Here is an 18,223-nt window from a genome sequence, read left to right as displayed (position 1 = left end):
TTGTCGACGTTCTCCAACTCCACGTAAATCCCTCAAACACACAATCGTCCTCTCTCCCTGTCTCTCTCTCCCTGTCTCTCTCTCCCTGTCTCTCCCTGTCTCTCTCTCCCTGTCTCTCCCTGTCTCTCTCTCCCTCTCTCCCTGTCTCTCCCTGTCTCTCCTCTCTCTCTCTCTCTCCCTCTCTCTCTCTCTCTCCCTCTCTCCCTGTCTCTCCCTGTCTCTCCCTGTCTCTCTCTCCCTCTCTCCCTGTCTCTCCCTGTCTCTCCCTGTCTCTCTCTCTCTCTCTCTCCCCTGTCTCTCTCCCTGTCTCTCCCTGTCTCTCTCCCTGTCTCTCCCTCTCTCTCTCTCTCCTCTCTCCCTGTCTCTCTCTCTCTCTCTCTCTCCCTGTCTCTCTCTCTCCTCTCTCTCCCTGTCTCTCCCTCTCTCTCTCTCCCCTGTCTCTCTCTCCCTCTCTCCCTCTCTCCCTGTCGCTCTCTCCCTCTCTCTCCTCTCCCTCTCCCCTGTCTCTCTCTCTCTCCCTGTCTCTCTCTCTCTCCCTCTCTCCCTGTCTCTCTCTCCCTCTCTCCCTCTCTCCCTGTCTCTCTCTCTCTCTCTCCCTCTCTCCCTGTCTCTCTCTCCCTCTCTCCCTGTCTCTCTCCCTGTCTCTCTCCCTGTCTCTCTCTCTCTCCTGTCTCTCTCCCTGTCTCTCTCCCTGTCTCTCTCCCCTGTCTCTCTCCCTGTCTCTCTCCCTGTCTCTCCCTGTCTCTCTCTCTCTCCCCTCTCTCCCTGTCTCTCTCCTGTCTCTCTCCCTGTCTCTCTCTCTCTCCCTCTCTCCCTGTCTCTCCCTGTCTCTCTCTCCCTCTCTCCCTGTCTCTCTCCCTGTCTCTCTCTCTCTCCCTCTCTCCCTGTCTCTCTCCCTGTCTCTCTCCCTGTCTCTCTCCTGTCTCTCTCCCTGTCTCTCTCCCTGTCTCTCTCCCTGTCTCTCTCCCTCTCTCCCTGTCTCTCTCCCTGTCTCTCTCTCTCTCCCTCTCTCTCTCTCCCTGTCTCTCTCCCTGTCTCTCTCTCTCCTCTCTCCCTGTCTCTCCCTGTCTCTCCCTGTCTCTCTCCCCTCTCTCCCTGTCTCTCTCCCTGTCTCTCTCCCTGTCTCTCTCTCTCTCCCTCTCTCCCTGTCTCTCCCTGTCTCTCTCTCCCCCTCTCTCCCTCTCTCCCTGTCTCTCTCCCTGTCTCTCCCTCTCTCCCTGTCTCTCCCTGTCTCTCTCCCTGTCTCTCCCTGTCTCTCTCTCCCTCTCTCTCTCTCTCTCTCCCTCTCTCCCTGTCTCTCCCTGTCTCTCTCCCTCTCTCCCTGTCTCTCTCTCCCTCCTCTCTCTCTCTCTCTCTCTCTCTCCCTGTCTCTCTCTCTCTCCTCTCTCCCTGTCTCTCTCCCTGTCTCTCCCTGTCTCTCTCTCCCTCTCTCTCTCTCTCCCTCTCTCCCTGTCTCTCTCCCTGTCTCTCTCTCTCTCCCTGTCTCTCCCTGTCTCTCTCTCTCCCTGTCTCTCCCTGTCTCTCTCCCTGTCTCTCTCTCTCCCTCTCTCCCTGTCTCTCTCCCTGTCTCTCTCTCTCTCCCTCTCTCCCTGTCTCTCTCTCTCTCCCTGTCTCTCTCTCTCTCCCTCTCTCCCTGTCTCTCTCTCTCCCTGTCTCTCTCTCTCTCCTGTCTCTCTCTCTCTCCCTGTCTCTCTCTCTCTCCCTGTCTCTCTCTCTCTCCCTGTCTCTCTCCCTGTCTCCTCTCTCCCTCTCTCCCTGTCTCTCCACTCCCTGTCTCTCTCCCTGTCTCTCTCTCCCTGTCTCTCTCCCTGTCTCTCCCTGTCTCTCTCTCTCTCCCTCTCTCCCTGTCTCTCTCTCTCTCCCTCTCTCCCTGTCTCTCTCTCTCCCCTCTCCCTGTCTCTCTCTCCCTCTCTCCTTCTCTCCCTGTCTCTCTCTCCTCTCTCCCTCTCTCCCCTGTCGCTCTCTCCCTCTCTCCTCTCTCCCTCTCTCCCTGTCTCTCTCTCTCTCCCTGTCTCTCTCTCTCCCCTCTCTCCCTGTCTCTCTCTCCCTCTCTCCCTGTCTCTCTCTCTCCTCTCTCCCTGGGGTCCCTGTCTCTCTCTCCCTCTCTCCCTGTCTCTCTCTCCTCTCTCTCTCTCTCCCTCTCTCCCTGTCTCTCTCTCTCTCTCTCCCTGTCTCTCTCTCCCTCTCTCCCTCTCTCCCTGTCTCTCTCTCCCTCTCTCCTGTCTCTCTCTCCTCTCTCTCTCTCTCTCTCTCTCTCTCTCTCTCTCTCTCCCTCTCTCCTGTCTCTCTCTCCCTCTCTCCCTGTCTCTCTCTCCCTCTCTCTCTCCTCTCTCTCTCTCTCTCTCCTCTCTCCCTGTCTCTCTCTCTCTCCCTCTCTCCCTGTCTCTCCCTCTCTCCCTCTCTCCCCAAAGCCACATTCTTCAGCCAAATCCACCTAATTGAAATACAATGCTTTGTGTCTGGGTTTATTTCTCTCCAAATCGCACCCTATTCCCTACATAGTGCACTACGTTAGACCAGAGCCATGTGGGATGTAGACTCCGTATTGTGATAGTCTGTCCTGAAGGGAACGGTGATGTTCACTATGAGCTCACACTACAAACTTTCCGTATCCTTCTGCCACAAAGTCTGAGCCCTCGCTCTGTTGTGTGTATGTGTGTGTGTACGAATGGACTCAGTGATTTATACCTATAATGAGTCCACCAGGCTCAGGAGCTCAGTTCTCCCTCTCTGGGGTCACACACACACACTCTCTCTCTCTCTCTCTCTCTCTCTCTCTCTCTCTCTCTCTCTCTCTCTCTCTCTTTGCCTGTGAAATATAAACCTACCACCGCTAGATTGATGCCCAGCCCACTACCTGGAAAACCAACCACTGCTGCTAGGGGTTATATTGCCTCTCTAAATAATTTCTAGCCTGATCCCAGGTCTGTTAGTGCTGTAGGTCTGTTAGTGCTGTAGGTCTGTTAGTCTAGCCAGTTGGCTATACAGCACTATCTTAACCTGGTCCCAGGTCTGTTAGGCTGGCCTGTTGGCTATACAGCACTATCTTAACCTGGTCCAAGGTCTGTTAGTGCTGTATAGCTAACTGGCTAGCCTATCTTAACCTTGTCCAAGGTATGTTAGTGCTGTAGAGCTAACTGGCTAGCCTATCTTAACCTGGTCCCAGGTCTGTTAGTGCTGTATAGCTAACTGGCTAGCCTATCTTAACCTGGTCCAAGGTCTGTTAGTGCTGTATAGCTAACTGGCTAGCCTATCTTAACCTGGTCCAAGGTCTGTTAGTGCTGTATAGCTAACTGGCTAGCCTATCTTAACCTGGTCCCAGGTCTGTTAGTGCTGTATAGCTAACTGGCTAGCCTATCTTAACCTGGTCCCAGGTCTGTTAGTGCTGTATAGCTAACTGGCTAGCCTATCTTAACCTGGTCCAAGGTCTGTTAGGCTGGCCTGTTGGCTATACAGCACTATATTAACCTGGTCCCAGGTCTGTTAGTGCTGTATAGCTAACTGGCTAGCCTATCTTAACCTGGTCCAAGGTCTGTTAGTGCTGTATAGCTAACTGGCTAGCCTATCTTAACCTGGTCCCAGGTCTGTTAGTGCTGTATAGCTAACTGGCTAGCCTATCTTAACCTGGTCCAAGGTCTGTTAGGCTGCTGTTGCTAACAGCACTATCTTAACCTGGTCCAAGGTCTGTTAGTGCTGTATAGCTAACTGGCTAGCCTATCTTAACCTGGTCCAATGTCTGTTAGGCTGGCCTGTTGGCTATACAGCACTATCTTAACCTGGTCCCAGGTCTGTTAGTGCTGTATAGCTAACTGGCTAGCCTATCTTAACCTGGTCCAAGGTCTGTTAGTGCTGTATAGCTAACTGGCTAGCCTATCTTAACCTGGTCCAAGGTCTGTTAGTGCTGTATAGCTAACTGGCTAGCCTATCTTAACCTGGTCCCAGGTCTGTTAGTGCTGTATAGCTAACTGGCTAGCCTATCTTAACCTGGTCCAAGGTCTGTTAGGCTGGCCTGTTGGCTATACAGCACTATATTAACCTGGTCCCAGGTCTGTTAGTGCTGTATAGCTAACTGGCTAGCCTATCTTAACCTGGTCCAAGGTCTGTTAGTGCTGTAGAGCTAACTGGCTAGCCTATCTTAACCTGGTCCCAGGTCTGTTAGTGCTGTAGAGCTAACTGGCTAGCCTATCTTAACCTGGTCCAATGTCTGTTAGGCTGGCCTGTTGGCTTACAGCACTATCTTAACCTGGTCCAAGGTCTGTTAGTGCTGTATAGCTAACTGGCTAGCCTATCTTAACCTGGTCCCAGGTCTGTTAGGCTGACTGTTGGATGACAGCACTATCTTAACCTGGTCCCAGGTCTGTTAGTGCTGTATAGCTAACTGGCTAGCCTATCTTAACCTGGTCCAAGGTCTGTTAGTGCTGTATAGCTGACTGGCTACATATCTTAACCTGGTCCCAGGTCTGTTAGTGCTGTAAGCTAACTGGCTACCTATCTTAACCTGGTCCAAGGTCTGTTAGTGCTGTAGAGCTAACTGGCTAGCCTATCTTAACCTGGTCCAAGGTCTGTTAGTGCTGTAGAGCTAACTGACCATATCTTGAATGGTCCCAGGTCTGTTAGTGCTGTATAGAACTGGACCTATCTTAACCTGGTCCAAGGTCTGTTAGTGCTGTAGAGCTAACTGGCTAGCCTAACTCTGGTCTGACAAAAGGAATTTGTGTTTTTCAACAAACAACAGGATAGAAATAATAGTGCTGTGTTTTGATAATTAAATGGAATTATAGCCAAGGTACAGAAGGAGTAGAACATCTTGGTCCTGGAAAACATTGTTTTGACGTTGCCAAGACTAGTCTGAGAATAGGGAGCATTAAGAAAAGGTTGAGACACTTATCTTCCAACTTCTGTTAAGGAGATTATTTAAGAGGGCCACATTTAGATGGTTAGAGTCTTAGACTGAAGATGACCACATTGAGATGGATAGAGTCTTTAACTGAAGATGACCACATTGAGATGGATAAAATCTTTCACTGAAGATGACCACATTGAGATGGGATAAAGTCTGACTGAAGATGACCACATTGAGATGGATAGAGTCTTTAACTGAAGATGACCACATTGAGATGGATAAAATCTTTCACTGAAGATGACCACATTGAGATGGGATAGAGTCTGACTGAAGAGGACCTCGTTGAGACTCTTTGAGAGTCTTTGACTGAAGAGGACCTTGTTGAGATGGATAGAGTCTTTGACTGAAGATGACCACATTGAGATGGATAGAGTCTTTGACTAAAGATGACCACATTGAGATGGATAAAGTCTTTCACTGAAGATGACCACATTGAGATGGATAGAGTCTTTGACTGAAGATGACCACATTGAGATGGATAGAGTCTTTGACTGAAGATGACCACATTGAGATGGATAGAGTCTTTGACTGAAGATGACCACATTGAGATGGATAGAGTCTTTGACTGAAGATGACCACATTGAGATGGATAGAGTCTTTGACTGAAGATGACCACATTGAGATGGATAAAGTCTTTGACTGAAGATGACCACATTGAGATGGGATAGAGTCTTTGACTGAAGATGACCTCATTGAGATGGATAGAGTCTGACTGAAGAGGACCTCGTTGAGATGGATAGAGTCTTTGACTGAAGAGGACCTCGTTGAGATGGATAGAGTCTGACTGAAGAGGACCTCGTTGAGATGGATAGAGTCTTTGACTGAAGATGACCACATTGAGATGGATAGAGTCTTTGACTGAAGATGACCACATTGAGATGGATAGAGTCTTTGACTGAAGATGACCACATTGAGATGGGATAGAGTCTTTGACTGAAGATGACCTCGTTGAGATGGATAGAGTCTTTGACTGAAGAGAACCTCCTTGAGATGGATAGTCTTTGACTTAAGAGAACCTCGTTGAGATGGATAGAGTCTTTGACTGAAGAGAACCTCGTTGAGATGGATAGAGTCTTTGACTGAAGATGACCTCGTTAAGATGGGATAGAGTCTTTGACTGAAGAGAACCTCGTTGAGATGGATAGAGTCTTTGGCTGAAGATGACCTCGTTGAGACTCGTTGAGAGTCTTTAGCCGTGTCTAGACTCGGCAGCTTTTAGTGTTCTGATCATGAAATTCCGAACGCATCACCCGTCTCAACCTAGATTTTAAATGTGTCTATGGCATCCAGATTCACTTTTTCTATATTCAAATGCCAGTATGCATTCTACAAACGGTGGAATATGCTAATAACACAACAACTACTGATGGAAATAGCTAACTACTGTAGCTAACTAGCCCCCCACCCCCCACCTTCCCTAACTCGGACGACGCAGGGTCAATTGTGTGTGTCTCCCAGTCACGGCCGGCTGTGACACAGCCTGGGATCGAACCCCGATTCTGTAGTGGCGCCTCAGCAATTCGACGCGGTGCATTAGATCGTTGCGCCACCCGGGAGTCTTTGACGGAATCCCGGTGAGTCTTTGACGGAATCCCGGTGAGTCTTTGAATCCCGGTGAGTCTTTGACGGAATCCTTGTTGTTTTCAACGAGTCGATGGAACAACTTTATAGGAAGGGCTATTCTAGGTTATAACAAAAATAAAATCAGTCAATCGAGTCAATAGTTATTATATGATCAACCAATCAGGTGTTCCATCTGTTTATCAGATGATGGACGGATGGAGGGATGAAGGGTCAAGGGGTTCAATGTTCATAACATGTCTTTGACCCTAGGGGCTAGGTAAGGGTCAGGGTATATCTGGTAGATACCCTGACCCCTACCTAGCCCCTAATACTTTGCAACACACAGACACATGCAAGAGGAGAGAGGCAGGGATGAGAAGAGGGATGTAGCAAGAGGGGGAGTCTTTTATGAGCACGCTTAAATATTTATCTCTTTAAACTTTTTAAACTTTCTCGCCTGTGGTGGGGAATTCTTCAGGCTTGGCCAGGCTCTCAAACCTCATAAATATACTGTCCCCGGGCTCTATCTCATTCCCTTTTCCTCTCTCTCTCTCTCTCTCTCTCTCTCTCTCTCTCTCTCTCTCTCTCTCTCTCTCTCTCTCTCTCTCTCTCTCTCTCTCTCTCTCTCTCTCTCTCTCTCTTCCCTCTCTCTCTCTCCCTTTCTCTCTCTCTCTCTCTCTCTCTCTCTCTCTCTCTCTCTCTCTCTCTCTCTCTCTCTCTTCCCTCTCTCTCTCTCTCTCTCTCTCTCTCTCTCTCTCTCTCTCTCTTCCCTCTCTCTCGCTCTCTCTCTCTTTTCCCACCCTCTCTCTCTTTCTCTGTCAGACTCCTTCAATTTCTGTCTCTCTCTCTCTCTCTCTCTCTCTCTCTCTCTCCCTCTCTCTCTCTCTCTCTCTCTCTCTCTCTCTCTCTTTCCCTACCTCTCTCTCTCTCTCTCTTTTCCCACCCTCTCTCTCTTTCTCTGTCAGACTCCTTCAATTTCTGTCTCTCTCTCTCTCTCTATCTCTCTATTATTTTGAGTTCAGCAGTTGAACTTGAACTAATATTTATTTGTCCCCTCGGTATCAGTGCTAGAACCCGGTCAGTAGCCTGTTAACAGAGATACAGTATCTGGGACAAGAACCCTGTCAGTAGCCTGTTAACAGAGATACAGTATCTGGGACAAGAACCCTGTCAGTAGCCTGTTAACAGAGATACAGTATCTGGGACAAGAACCCTGTCAGTAGCCTGTTAACAGAGATACAGTATCTGGGACAAGAACCCTGTCAGTAGCCTGTTAACAGAGATACAGTATCTGGGACAAGAACCCTGTCAGTAGCCTGTTAACAGAGATACAGTATCTGGGACAAGAACCCTGTCAGTAGCCTGTTAACAGAGATACAGTATCTGGGACAAGAACCCTGTCAGTAGCCTGTTAACAGAGATACAGTATCTGGGACAAGAACCCTGTCAGTAGCCTGTTAACAGAGATACAGTATCTGGGACAAGAACCCTGTCAGTAGCCTGTTAACAGAGATACAGTATCTGGGACAAGAACCCTGTCAGTAGCCTGTTAACAGAGGTACCGTATCTGGGACTAGAACCCTGGCCGTAGCCTATTAACAGAGGTACCGTATCTGGGACTAGAACCCTGGCCGTAGCCTATTAACAGAGGTACCGTATCTGGGACTAGAACCCGGTCAGTAGTCTGTTAACAGAGATACCGTATCTGGGACAAGAACCCTGTCAGTAGCCTGTTAACAGAGGTACCGTATCTGGGACTAGAACCCTGGCCGTAGCCTGTTAACAGAGGTACCGTATCTGGGACTAGAACCCGGTCAGTAGCCTGTTAACAGAGGTACCGTATCTGGGACTAGAACCCTGGCCGTAGCCTATTAACAGAGGTACCGTATCTGGGACTAGAACCCGGTCAGTAGTCTGTTAACAGAGATACCGTATTTCAAAGTAGATGTCCTAACCGACTTGCCAAAACTATAGTTTGTCAACAAGAAATTTGTGGAGTGGTTGAAAAATGAGTTTTAATGACTCCAACCAAAGTGTATGTAAACTTCTGACTTCAACTGTATGTTATTCAGATATACAGTTGAAGTCGGAAGTTTACATGCACTTAGGTTGATGTCATTAAAACTCGTTTTTAAACCACTCCACAAATTCGTTTAGGACATCTACTTTGTGCATGACACAAGTAATTTTTCCAACAATTGTTTACAGACAGATTATTTCACTTATAATTTACTGTATCACAATTCCAGTGGGTCAGAAGTTTACATACAGTAAGTTGACTGTGCCTTTAAACAGTTTGGAAAATTCCAGAAAATTATGTCATTGCTTTAGAAGCTTCTGATAGGCTAATTGACATAATTTGAGTCAATTGGGGGTGTACTTGTGGATGTATATCAAGGCCGACCTTCAATCTCAGTGCCTCGTTGCTTGACATCATGGCAAAAAATCAAAAGAAATCAGCCAGGACCTCAGAAAAAAATGTAGACCTCCACAAGTCTGGTTCATCCTTGGGAGCAATTTCCAAATGCCTGAAGGTACCACGTTCATCTGTACAAAAAATAGTATGCAAGTATAAACACCATGGGACCACGCAGCCATCATACCACTCAGGAAGGAGACGCGTTCTGTCTCCTAGAGATGAAAGTACTTTGGTGCGAAAAGTGCAAATCAATCCCAGAACAACAGCAAAGGACATTGTGAAGATGCTGGAGGAAACAGGTACAAAAGTATCTATATCCACAGTAAAACGAGTCCTATATCGACATAACCTGAAAGGCCGTTCAGCAAGGAAGAAGCCACTTCTCCAAAACCACCATAAAAAATCCAGACTATGGTTTGCAACTGCACATGGGGACAAAGATGTCCTCTGGTCTGGTGAAACAAAAATAGAAGTGTTTGGCCATAATGACCATCGTTATGTTTGGAGAGAAAAGGGGGAGGCTTGCAAGCCGAAGAACACCATCCCAACCGTGAAGCACAGGGGTGGCAGCATCATGTTGTGGGGGTGCTTTGCTGTAGGAGGGACTGGTGAACTTCGCAAAATATATGCCATCATGAGGCAGGAAAATTATGTGGATATATTGAAGCAACATCTCAAGACATCAGTAAGGAAGTTAAAGGATGCTTGCAAATGGGTCTTCCAAATGAACAATGTGCGAACAAGGAGACCTACAGACATGACTCAGTTACACCAGCTCTGTCAGTAGGAATGGGACAAAATTCACCCAACTTATTGTGGGAAGCTTGTGGAAGGCTACCCGAAACGTTTGACCCAAGTTAAACAATTTACTGGCAATGCTACCAAATACTAATTGAGTGTATGTAAACTTCTGACCCACTGAGAATGTGATGAAAGAAACAAAAGCTGAAATAAATCATTCTCTCTACTATTATTCTGACATTTCACAATCTTAAAATAAAGTGGTGATCCTAACTGACCTAAGACAGGAATTTTTACTAAGATTAAATGTCAGGAACTGTCGAAAACTAAGTTTAAATGTTTTTGGCTAAGTTGTATGTAAACTTCAGACTTCAGCTGTAGATGGGAGGGTTTGAAGGGGGAGCTGAAGGGTACGACTAAAAATAACAACAACAGAAAAGTGTACTGATATTAAATATACTCTGTCTGTAAAATGTACAGTACATACTGTATATGTCCTCCTTTCACAGACTATAAACACACACACACATATACACACAGACACACACACACATACACACACACACACACACACACACACACACACACACACACACACACACACACACACACACACACACACACACACACACACACACACACACACACACGTGTTTTACTATCTTTGTGGGGACCAAACAATTTATTCCTAACACTAACCTTAATTCCAAACCCCTCATCTGCAAACGTAACATCTAACCCTAACCCCAATTCTAACCCTAACCCCTAACCCCAATTCTAACCCTAAACCTAACCCCTAACCCCAATTCTAACCCTAAACCCTAACCCCTAACCCCAATTCTAACCCTAAACCTAACCCCTAACCCCAATTCTAACCCTAAACCCTAACCCCTAACCCCAATTCTAACCCTAAACCCTAACCCCTAACCCCAATTCTAACCCTAAACCTAACCCCTAACCCCAATTCTCACCCTAAACCTAACCCCTAACGCCAATTATAACCCTAAACCCTAACCCCTAACCCCAATTCTAACCCTAAACCCCTAACCCCTAAGCCTAAAATAGCCTTTTTTTTCTGGCGAAATGTCCACACTTGTCAGAATCTTCCTTGTTTTCCTTGACTTCTGGTTCCCACAAGGATAGTGACACCACCAACAACAACAACAACACACACACGTTGAGTTTCACATGACCAGTAATAAGGGTTCATGATTGCAGTGTTGAAGAGGGCAGTAAAAACCCAGCATGCATTAAAAACAGGATGTTAAATGCTAGCCAATGAAAACTCATGTGCCTGGGCCGTGTTTTTCAACTGCCAAAGATCGCCTATAGGCCTCTACCAAGCCACTCTGAAAGACCTTTCTAAAAATGGTTGTGTGTGTGTGTGTGTGTGTGTTTATGGGTGAACCCTTATGGGCAACCTAAACATAGCAGGGGATTTAATTACAATTCTGAAAGTAGATACAGGTCTTTAAGTTACAGTACTTTGAGAGACATAAAACATAACGTCTGATTCCCACAGGGCCCAAGTGGCTCTGGTCTAAAGTAGTGCACTATGTAGGGAATAGGCTGCCATAGGGCTCTGGTCTAAAGTAGTGCACTCTGTATAGGGAATAGGGTGCCATAGGGCTCTGGTCAAATGTAGTGCACTCTGTATAGGGAATAGGGTGCCATAGGGCTCTGGTCTAAAGTAGTGCACTATATAGGGAATAGCGTGCCATTTGGGATGCAACAAAAGAGTGGTTGGACTTGATCAACTCATTCATTAATTACTAGCTTCCTTTTAATATATGGTGTAGTTAATTTATTCATTACTAGCTTCTGAGAAATAAGAAGAAATATGAAGAACACGATAAGGAAGTAAGTTAGGAGGTAGATACGTATAGGGGTAAGGATACCATATACAGGGTCAGTTCAGTACCATATCTACAACGTGCAGGGATACTGGAGTGATGGAGGTAGATACGTATAGGGGCAAGGGGACAGGGATACTGGTGCACCGGGTACCGCCTGCCGTGCCGGAAGCAGAGAGAATAGTCTAAGACATGGGTGGTTGGAGTATTTAACGATTTACCTTCATCTGACACCGCCTGGTATAGAGGTCCTGGATGGCAGGGAGATGGGCCCCAGTGATGTACTGGGCTGTCCGCACCACTTTCTGTAGCGCCATGGGATCGAGGGCGATGTTGTTGCCATACTAGGCAATGATGCAGACGGTCAAAATACTCTCAACGGTGCAGCCGTAGAACTTTTTTTGAGGATTTGAGTGTCCATGCCAAACTTGTTCAACCTCCTGAGAGGCGAGAGGCGCTGTCGTGCCTTCTTCTTCTTGACTGTGCGCGAGTGCTTGGACCATTTTAAGTCTTAGTGATTTGGACATTTGAAGCTGTCAACCTGCTCCACTGCAACCCTGTCGATGTGGATGGGGTGACTCGCCCCCCCCCCCCTCGTTTCCTGTAGTCCACAATCAGCTGCTTGGTGTTACTGACGTTGAGGGAGAGCTTGTTTCTCTGGCACCACACTGCCAGGTCACTGACCTGGCAGCCCTGTAGGCTGACTCAGCCTACCACTGTCGTGTTGTCAGCAAACTTGATGATGGTGTTGGAGTCGTGGGTGGCCATGCAGTTGTGGGTGAATAGGGAGAACAGGAAGGGACTAAGTACACACCCCTGTGGAGCCACTGTGTTGAGGGTCAGCGTGGCGAAGGTAATATTGCCTACCCTCACCACCTGGGGTCGGCCCGTCGGGAAGTCCAGGATCCAGTTGCAGAGGGAGGAGTTCAGACCCAGAGTCCTAAGCCTGGTGACGACTTTGGAGGGGTCAATAATGTTGAACTCTGAGCTGTAGTCAATGAACAGCATTCTAGATGGGTGAGGGCAGTGTGGAGAGAGCAAATGAGATTGCGTCATCTATGGATCTGTTGGGGGGGTATGCAAATTGGGGTGGGTCTAGGTTGTCTGGGAAGGTGAGGTTAATGTGTGCTATAACCAGCCTCTCAAAGCACTTCCTGATTACAGATGTGAGTGCTACAGGGTGGTAGTCATTGTGGCATGAAGCCTTAGAGTTATTTGGAACAGGGATGATTGTGGTCATCTTAAAACATGTGTGGATTACAGACTGGGACAAGGAGAGGTTGAAAATGAACGTGAATATGCCTGCCAGCTGTTTTGCGCATGCTATGAGAACACGCCATGGAATACAGTCAGGCCCTGCTGCCTTGTGGGTGTTGACCTGATTAAAGACCTTTCTCAGGTCGGCCTCGGAGAGCGAGATCAACCAATCCACTGGGTCGGTGATGGCCCTCACAGCCAGCACAATATTGTTGTTGTCAAAGCGTGCATAAACTGCATTGAGTTCATCTGGTTGAGAGGCATTGTTGGGCAGATCACGGTTGGGTCTTCCTTTGTAATCTGTAATGGACTGTAGCTCCTGCCACATGCAGTGGGTGTGGGAGCCTGAGTAATATGATTCCACATTCATCCTATATTGTCCTTTTTGCTCGTTTGATGACTCTGCAGAGGTCATAGCTGGCCTTTTGTACTTACTTATTCCTGTCCTCGGCCGTAGCCTCAGGGTTGTCTGCAATAGCTCTGTCCTTTAGTTTAGCTCCAACCTCGATGTTAATCCAGGGCTTTTAATTAGGGAATCAGCAAACAATCACTTTGGGGACAATTTTGCCGATGGATTTTCTAATGAAGCCGGTGACGGAGATGGTGAGCTCCTCTCGAAACAGATTCCAAACAGATTCCAAACAGATTCCAAACAGATTCCAAACAGATTCCAATCAGATTCCAAACAGATTCAAAACAGATTCCAATCAGATTCCAATCAGATTCCAATCAGATTCAAACAGATTCCAAACAGATTCCAAACAGATTCCAATCAGATTCCAAACAGATTCCAAACAGATTCCAATCAGATTCCAATCAGATTCCAAACAGATTCCAAACAGATTCAAAACAGATTCCAATCAGATTCCAAACAGATTCCAATCAAATTCCAATCAGATTCCAAACAGATTCCAAACAGATTCCAAACAGATTCCAAACAGATTCCAAACAGATTCCAAACAGATTCCAATCAGATTCCAATCAGATTCCAAACAGATTCCAAACAGATTCCAAACAGATTCCAATCAGATTCCAAACAGATTCCAAACAGATTCCAATCAGCGCTAGTAAAGCAGTCGTGTAGCATAATCTCTGATTCTGGTGACCACTTCTCAACGGAGCGAGTCACTGGTATTTCCTGTTTGAGTTTCTGCTTGTAAAGATGAAGCGAGAGTACTGATTTGGACAATGGCGGACAAGGGAGGGGCTTGTATGCTTGTTTGTGGGTAGAATAGCACTAGGACTTTATCGTCCCTTGTGGCAGTGGAGATGTGTTGATGGAAGTTGAGCATCACGTGTCGTAGAGACGCAGAATTAAAATCACTGGAAACCAGAAAAGGAGCTGCTAGATGTTGGTTGTCTTGCCTGTTTATAACCGTGTACATTTAGGTGGTTTTAATATAATATAGATTAGTATATTATACTATACTATAGTATAGTATAGTATAGTATAGTATTAATATAGATTGTTGGTTCTATCGATGTAATTGTCTGCATCATTTCCAATCCCCCATTACAAATGTATTACAAATAAAAAGCTGAAATATGACTTTGCATAAGTATTCAGACCTTTTACTCAGTATTTTGTTGAAGCACCTTTGGGTAGTTATTTCAGCCTCAAGTCTTCTTGGGTGTGACTCTGATCTCTGCAGAGACCTGAAAATAAGCAGTGCAGCAATGCTCCTCGTCCAACCTTACAGAGCTTGAGAGGATCTGCAGAGAAGAATGGGCGACTCTGGAATGCTGGCCTTCTAGGCAGAGTTGCAAAGAAAAAGCCATATCTTAGACTGGCCAATAAAAATAAAAGATTAAGATGGGCAACAGAACACAGACACTGGACAGAGGAATTCTGCCTAGAAGGCCAGCATGTCGGAGTCGCCTTTTCACTGTTGATGTTGAGACTGGTGTTTTGCGGGTACTATTTAATGAAGCTGCCAGTTGATGACTTGTGAGGCATCTATTTCTCAAACTAGACACTAATGTACTTGTCCTCTTGCTCAGTTGTGCACCGGGGCCTCCTACTCCTCTTTCAATTCTGGTTGGAGCCAGTTTGCTCTGTTCTGTGAAGGGAGTAGTACACAGTTTATAGGCAATTTCTCGCATGGAATTGCCTTCATTACTCAGAACAAGAATAGACTGACGAGTTTCAGAAGAAAGGTCTTTATTTCTGGCCATTTTGAGCCTGTAAACGAACCCACAAATGCTGATGCTCCAGATACTCAACTAGTCTAAAGAAGGCCCGTTTTATTGCATCTTTAATCAGAACAACAGTTTTCAGCTGTGCTAACATAATTGGAAAAAGTGTTTTCTATTGATCAATTAGCCTTTTAAAATGATTAGCTTGGATTAGCTAACACAACGTGCCATTGGAACACAGGAGTGATGGTTGCTGATAATGGACCTCTGTACGCCTAGGTAGATATTCCATGAAAAATCAGCCGTTTCCAGCTACAATAGTCATTTACAACATTAATAATGTCTACACTGTATTTCTGATCAATTTGATGTAATTTTAACGGACAAAAAAAAATGCTTTTCTTTCAAAAACCATTTTGAAGTGACCCCAAACTTTTCAACGGTAGTGTATATATACTTAAGGATGCTTAAAGCGTTGTCTGTGATTAATTCGATTTTTTATTTTATTTTTTACAACACACACTCCAGTACCATATTTAGAGTTTAGTTTAAAGAGAGCATGGGAACAGTCTGAACAACAATAAGCCTATAAGTCTGCTTCAACAGCTCTCATCTCAGTCGTAGCCATGTAAATATGTAGTGTATATATGAATATGATATGATATAATGTAGTGTATATATGAATATGATATGATATAATGTAGTGTATATGAATATGATATGATATAATGTAGTGTGTATATGAATATGATATGATATAATGTAGTGTATATGAATATGATATGATATAATGTAGTGTATATATGAATATGATATGATATAATGTAGTGTATATATGAATATGATATGATATAATGTAGTGTATATATGAATATGATATGATATAATGTAGTGTATATATGAATATGATATGATATAATGTAGTGTATATATGAATATGATATAATGTAGTGTATATATTAATATGATATGATATAATGTAGTGTAAATATGTAGTGTATATGAATATGATATGATATAATGTAGTGTATATATGAATATGATATGATATAATGTAGTGTATATATGAATATGATATGATATAATGTAGTGTATATGAATATGATATGATATAATGTAGTGTATATATGAATATAATATGATATAATGTAGTGTATATATGTAGTGTATATATGAATATAATATGATATAATGTAGTGTAAATATGAATATGATATGATATAATGTAGTGTAAATATGTAGTGTATATATGAATATAATATGATATAATGTAGTGTAAATATGAATATGATATGATATAATGTAGTGTAAATATGTAGTGTATATATGAATATAATATGATATAATGTAGTGTAAATATGAATATGATATGATATAATGTAGTGTATATATGAATATAATATGATATAATGTAGTGTATATATGAATATAATATGATATAATGTAGTGTAAATATGTAGTGTATATGAATATGATATGATATAATGTAGTGTATATATGAATATGATATGATATAATGTAGTGTATATGAATATGATATGATATAATGTAGTGTATATGAATATGATATGATATAATGTAGTGTATATATGAATATGATATGATATAATGTAGTGTATATGAATATTATATGATATAATGTAGTGTATATGAATATTATATGATATAATGTAGTGTATATATGAATATGATATGATATAATGTAGTGTATATGAATATGATATGATATAATGTAGTGTGTATATGAATATGATATGATATAATGTAGTGTATATATGAATATGATATGATATAATGTAGTGTATATGAATATGATATGATATAATGTAGTGTGTATATGAATATGATATGATATAATGTAGTGTATATATGAATATAATATGATATAATGTAGTGTATATGAATATAATATGATATAATGTAGTGTATATGAATATGATATGATATAATGTAGTGTATATATGAATATGATATGATATAATGTAGTGTGTATATGAATATGATATGATATAATGTAGTGTATATATGAATATGATATGATATAATGTAGTGTATATGAATATGATATGATATAATGTAGTTGTAAATATTAATATGATATGATATAATGTAGTGTATATATGAATATGATATGATATAATGTAGTGTGTATATGAATATGATATGATATAATGTAGTTGTAAATATGAATATGATATGATATAATGTAGTGTATATATGAATATGATATGATATAATGTAGTGTGTATATGAATATGATATGATATAATGTAGTGTATATATGAATATGATATGATATAATGTAGTGTATATATGAATATGATATGATATAATGTAGTGTATATATGAATATGATATGATATAATGTAGTGTAAATATGAATATGATATGATATAATGTAGTGTATATGAATATGATATGATATAATGTAGTGTATATATGAATATGATATGATATAATGTAGTGTATATATGAATATGATATGATATAATGTAGTGTATATATTAATATGATATGATATAATGTAGTGTAAATATGTAGTGTATATGAATATGATATGATATAATGTAGTGTATATATGAATATAATATGATATAATGTAGTGTATATGAATATGATATGATATAATGTAGTGTATATATGAATATGATATGATATAATGTAGTGTATATATGAATATGATATGATATAATGTAGTGTATATATGAATATAATATGATATAATGTAGTGTATATATGAATATGATATGATATAATGTAGTGTATATATGAATATAATATGATATAATGTAGTGTATATGAATATGATATGATATAATGTAGTGTATATATGAATATAATATGATATAATGTAGTGTATATATGAATATGATATGATATAATGTAGTGTATATGAATATGATATGATATAATGTAGTGTATATATGAATATAATATGATATAATGTAGTGTATATGAATATAATATGATATAATGTAGTGTATATATGAATATAATATGATATAATGTAGTTGTAAATATGAAGGATATGATTTATCATATTTTCCTTTTTTCTAATGTTTGAAAAAGAGAGTGTGTACTGACTGGTTGCCTGTCCCTTCTCTCCCGTCCAGTATAATTCGTACGACCTAGAGTACAGTGAGGTCTATGACTACAGTGAAGGAGAAGTAGCCACTGAAACTGTCCCAACCGAAGGAGCCAAACCTGCACCTGAGGTAAAATACAAGATTCACGCACACACACACACACACACACGCACACACACACACGCACGCGCACGCACGCACGCACGCACGCACACACACACACACACACACACACACACACACACACACACACACACACACACAC

General features: G+C 42.7%; 1 protein-coding gene across 1 annotated transcript in view; it reads left to right on the top strand.

Moving 5' to 3' along the window:
* Positions 1 to 18,223, top strand: part of LOC118377354 (collagen alpha-1(XI) chain-like) — a 233,450-nt gene that overhangs the window by 84,381 nt on the left and 130,846 nt on the right. The window contains 1 exon segment of the mRNA XM_052463126.1: positions 17,986 to 18,087. Coding sequence (XP_052319086.1) covers positions 17,986 to 18,087 — 102 coding nt within the window.

This window comes from Oncorhynchus keta, chromosome 15, assembly GCF_023373465.1.
Source record: "Oncorhynchus keta strain PuntledgeMale-10-30-2019 chromosome 15, Oket_V2, whole genome shotgun sequence".
NCBI lineage: Eukaryota > Metazoa > Chordata > Actinopteri > Salmoniformes > Salmonidae > Oncorhynchus > Oncorhynchus keta.
Note: the sequence above shows the minus strand (reverse complement) of the source record. Positions and strands in the feature narration are given on the sequence as shown.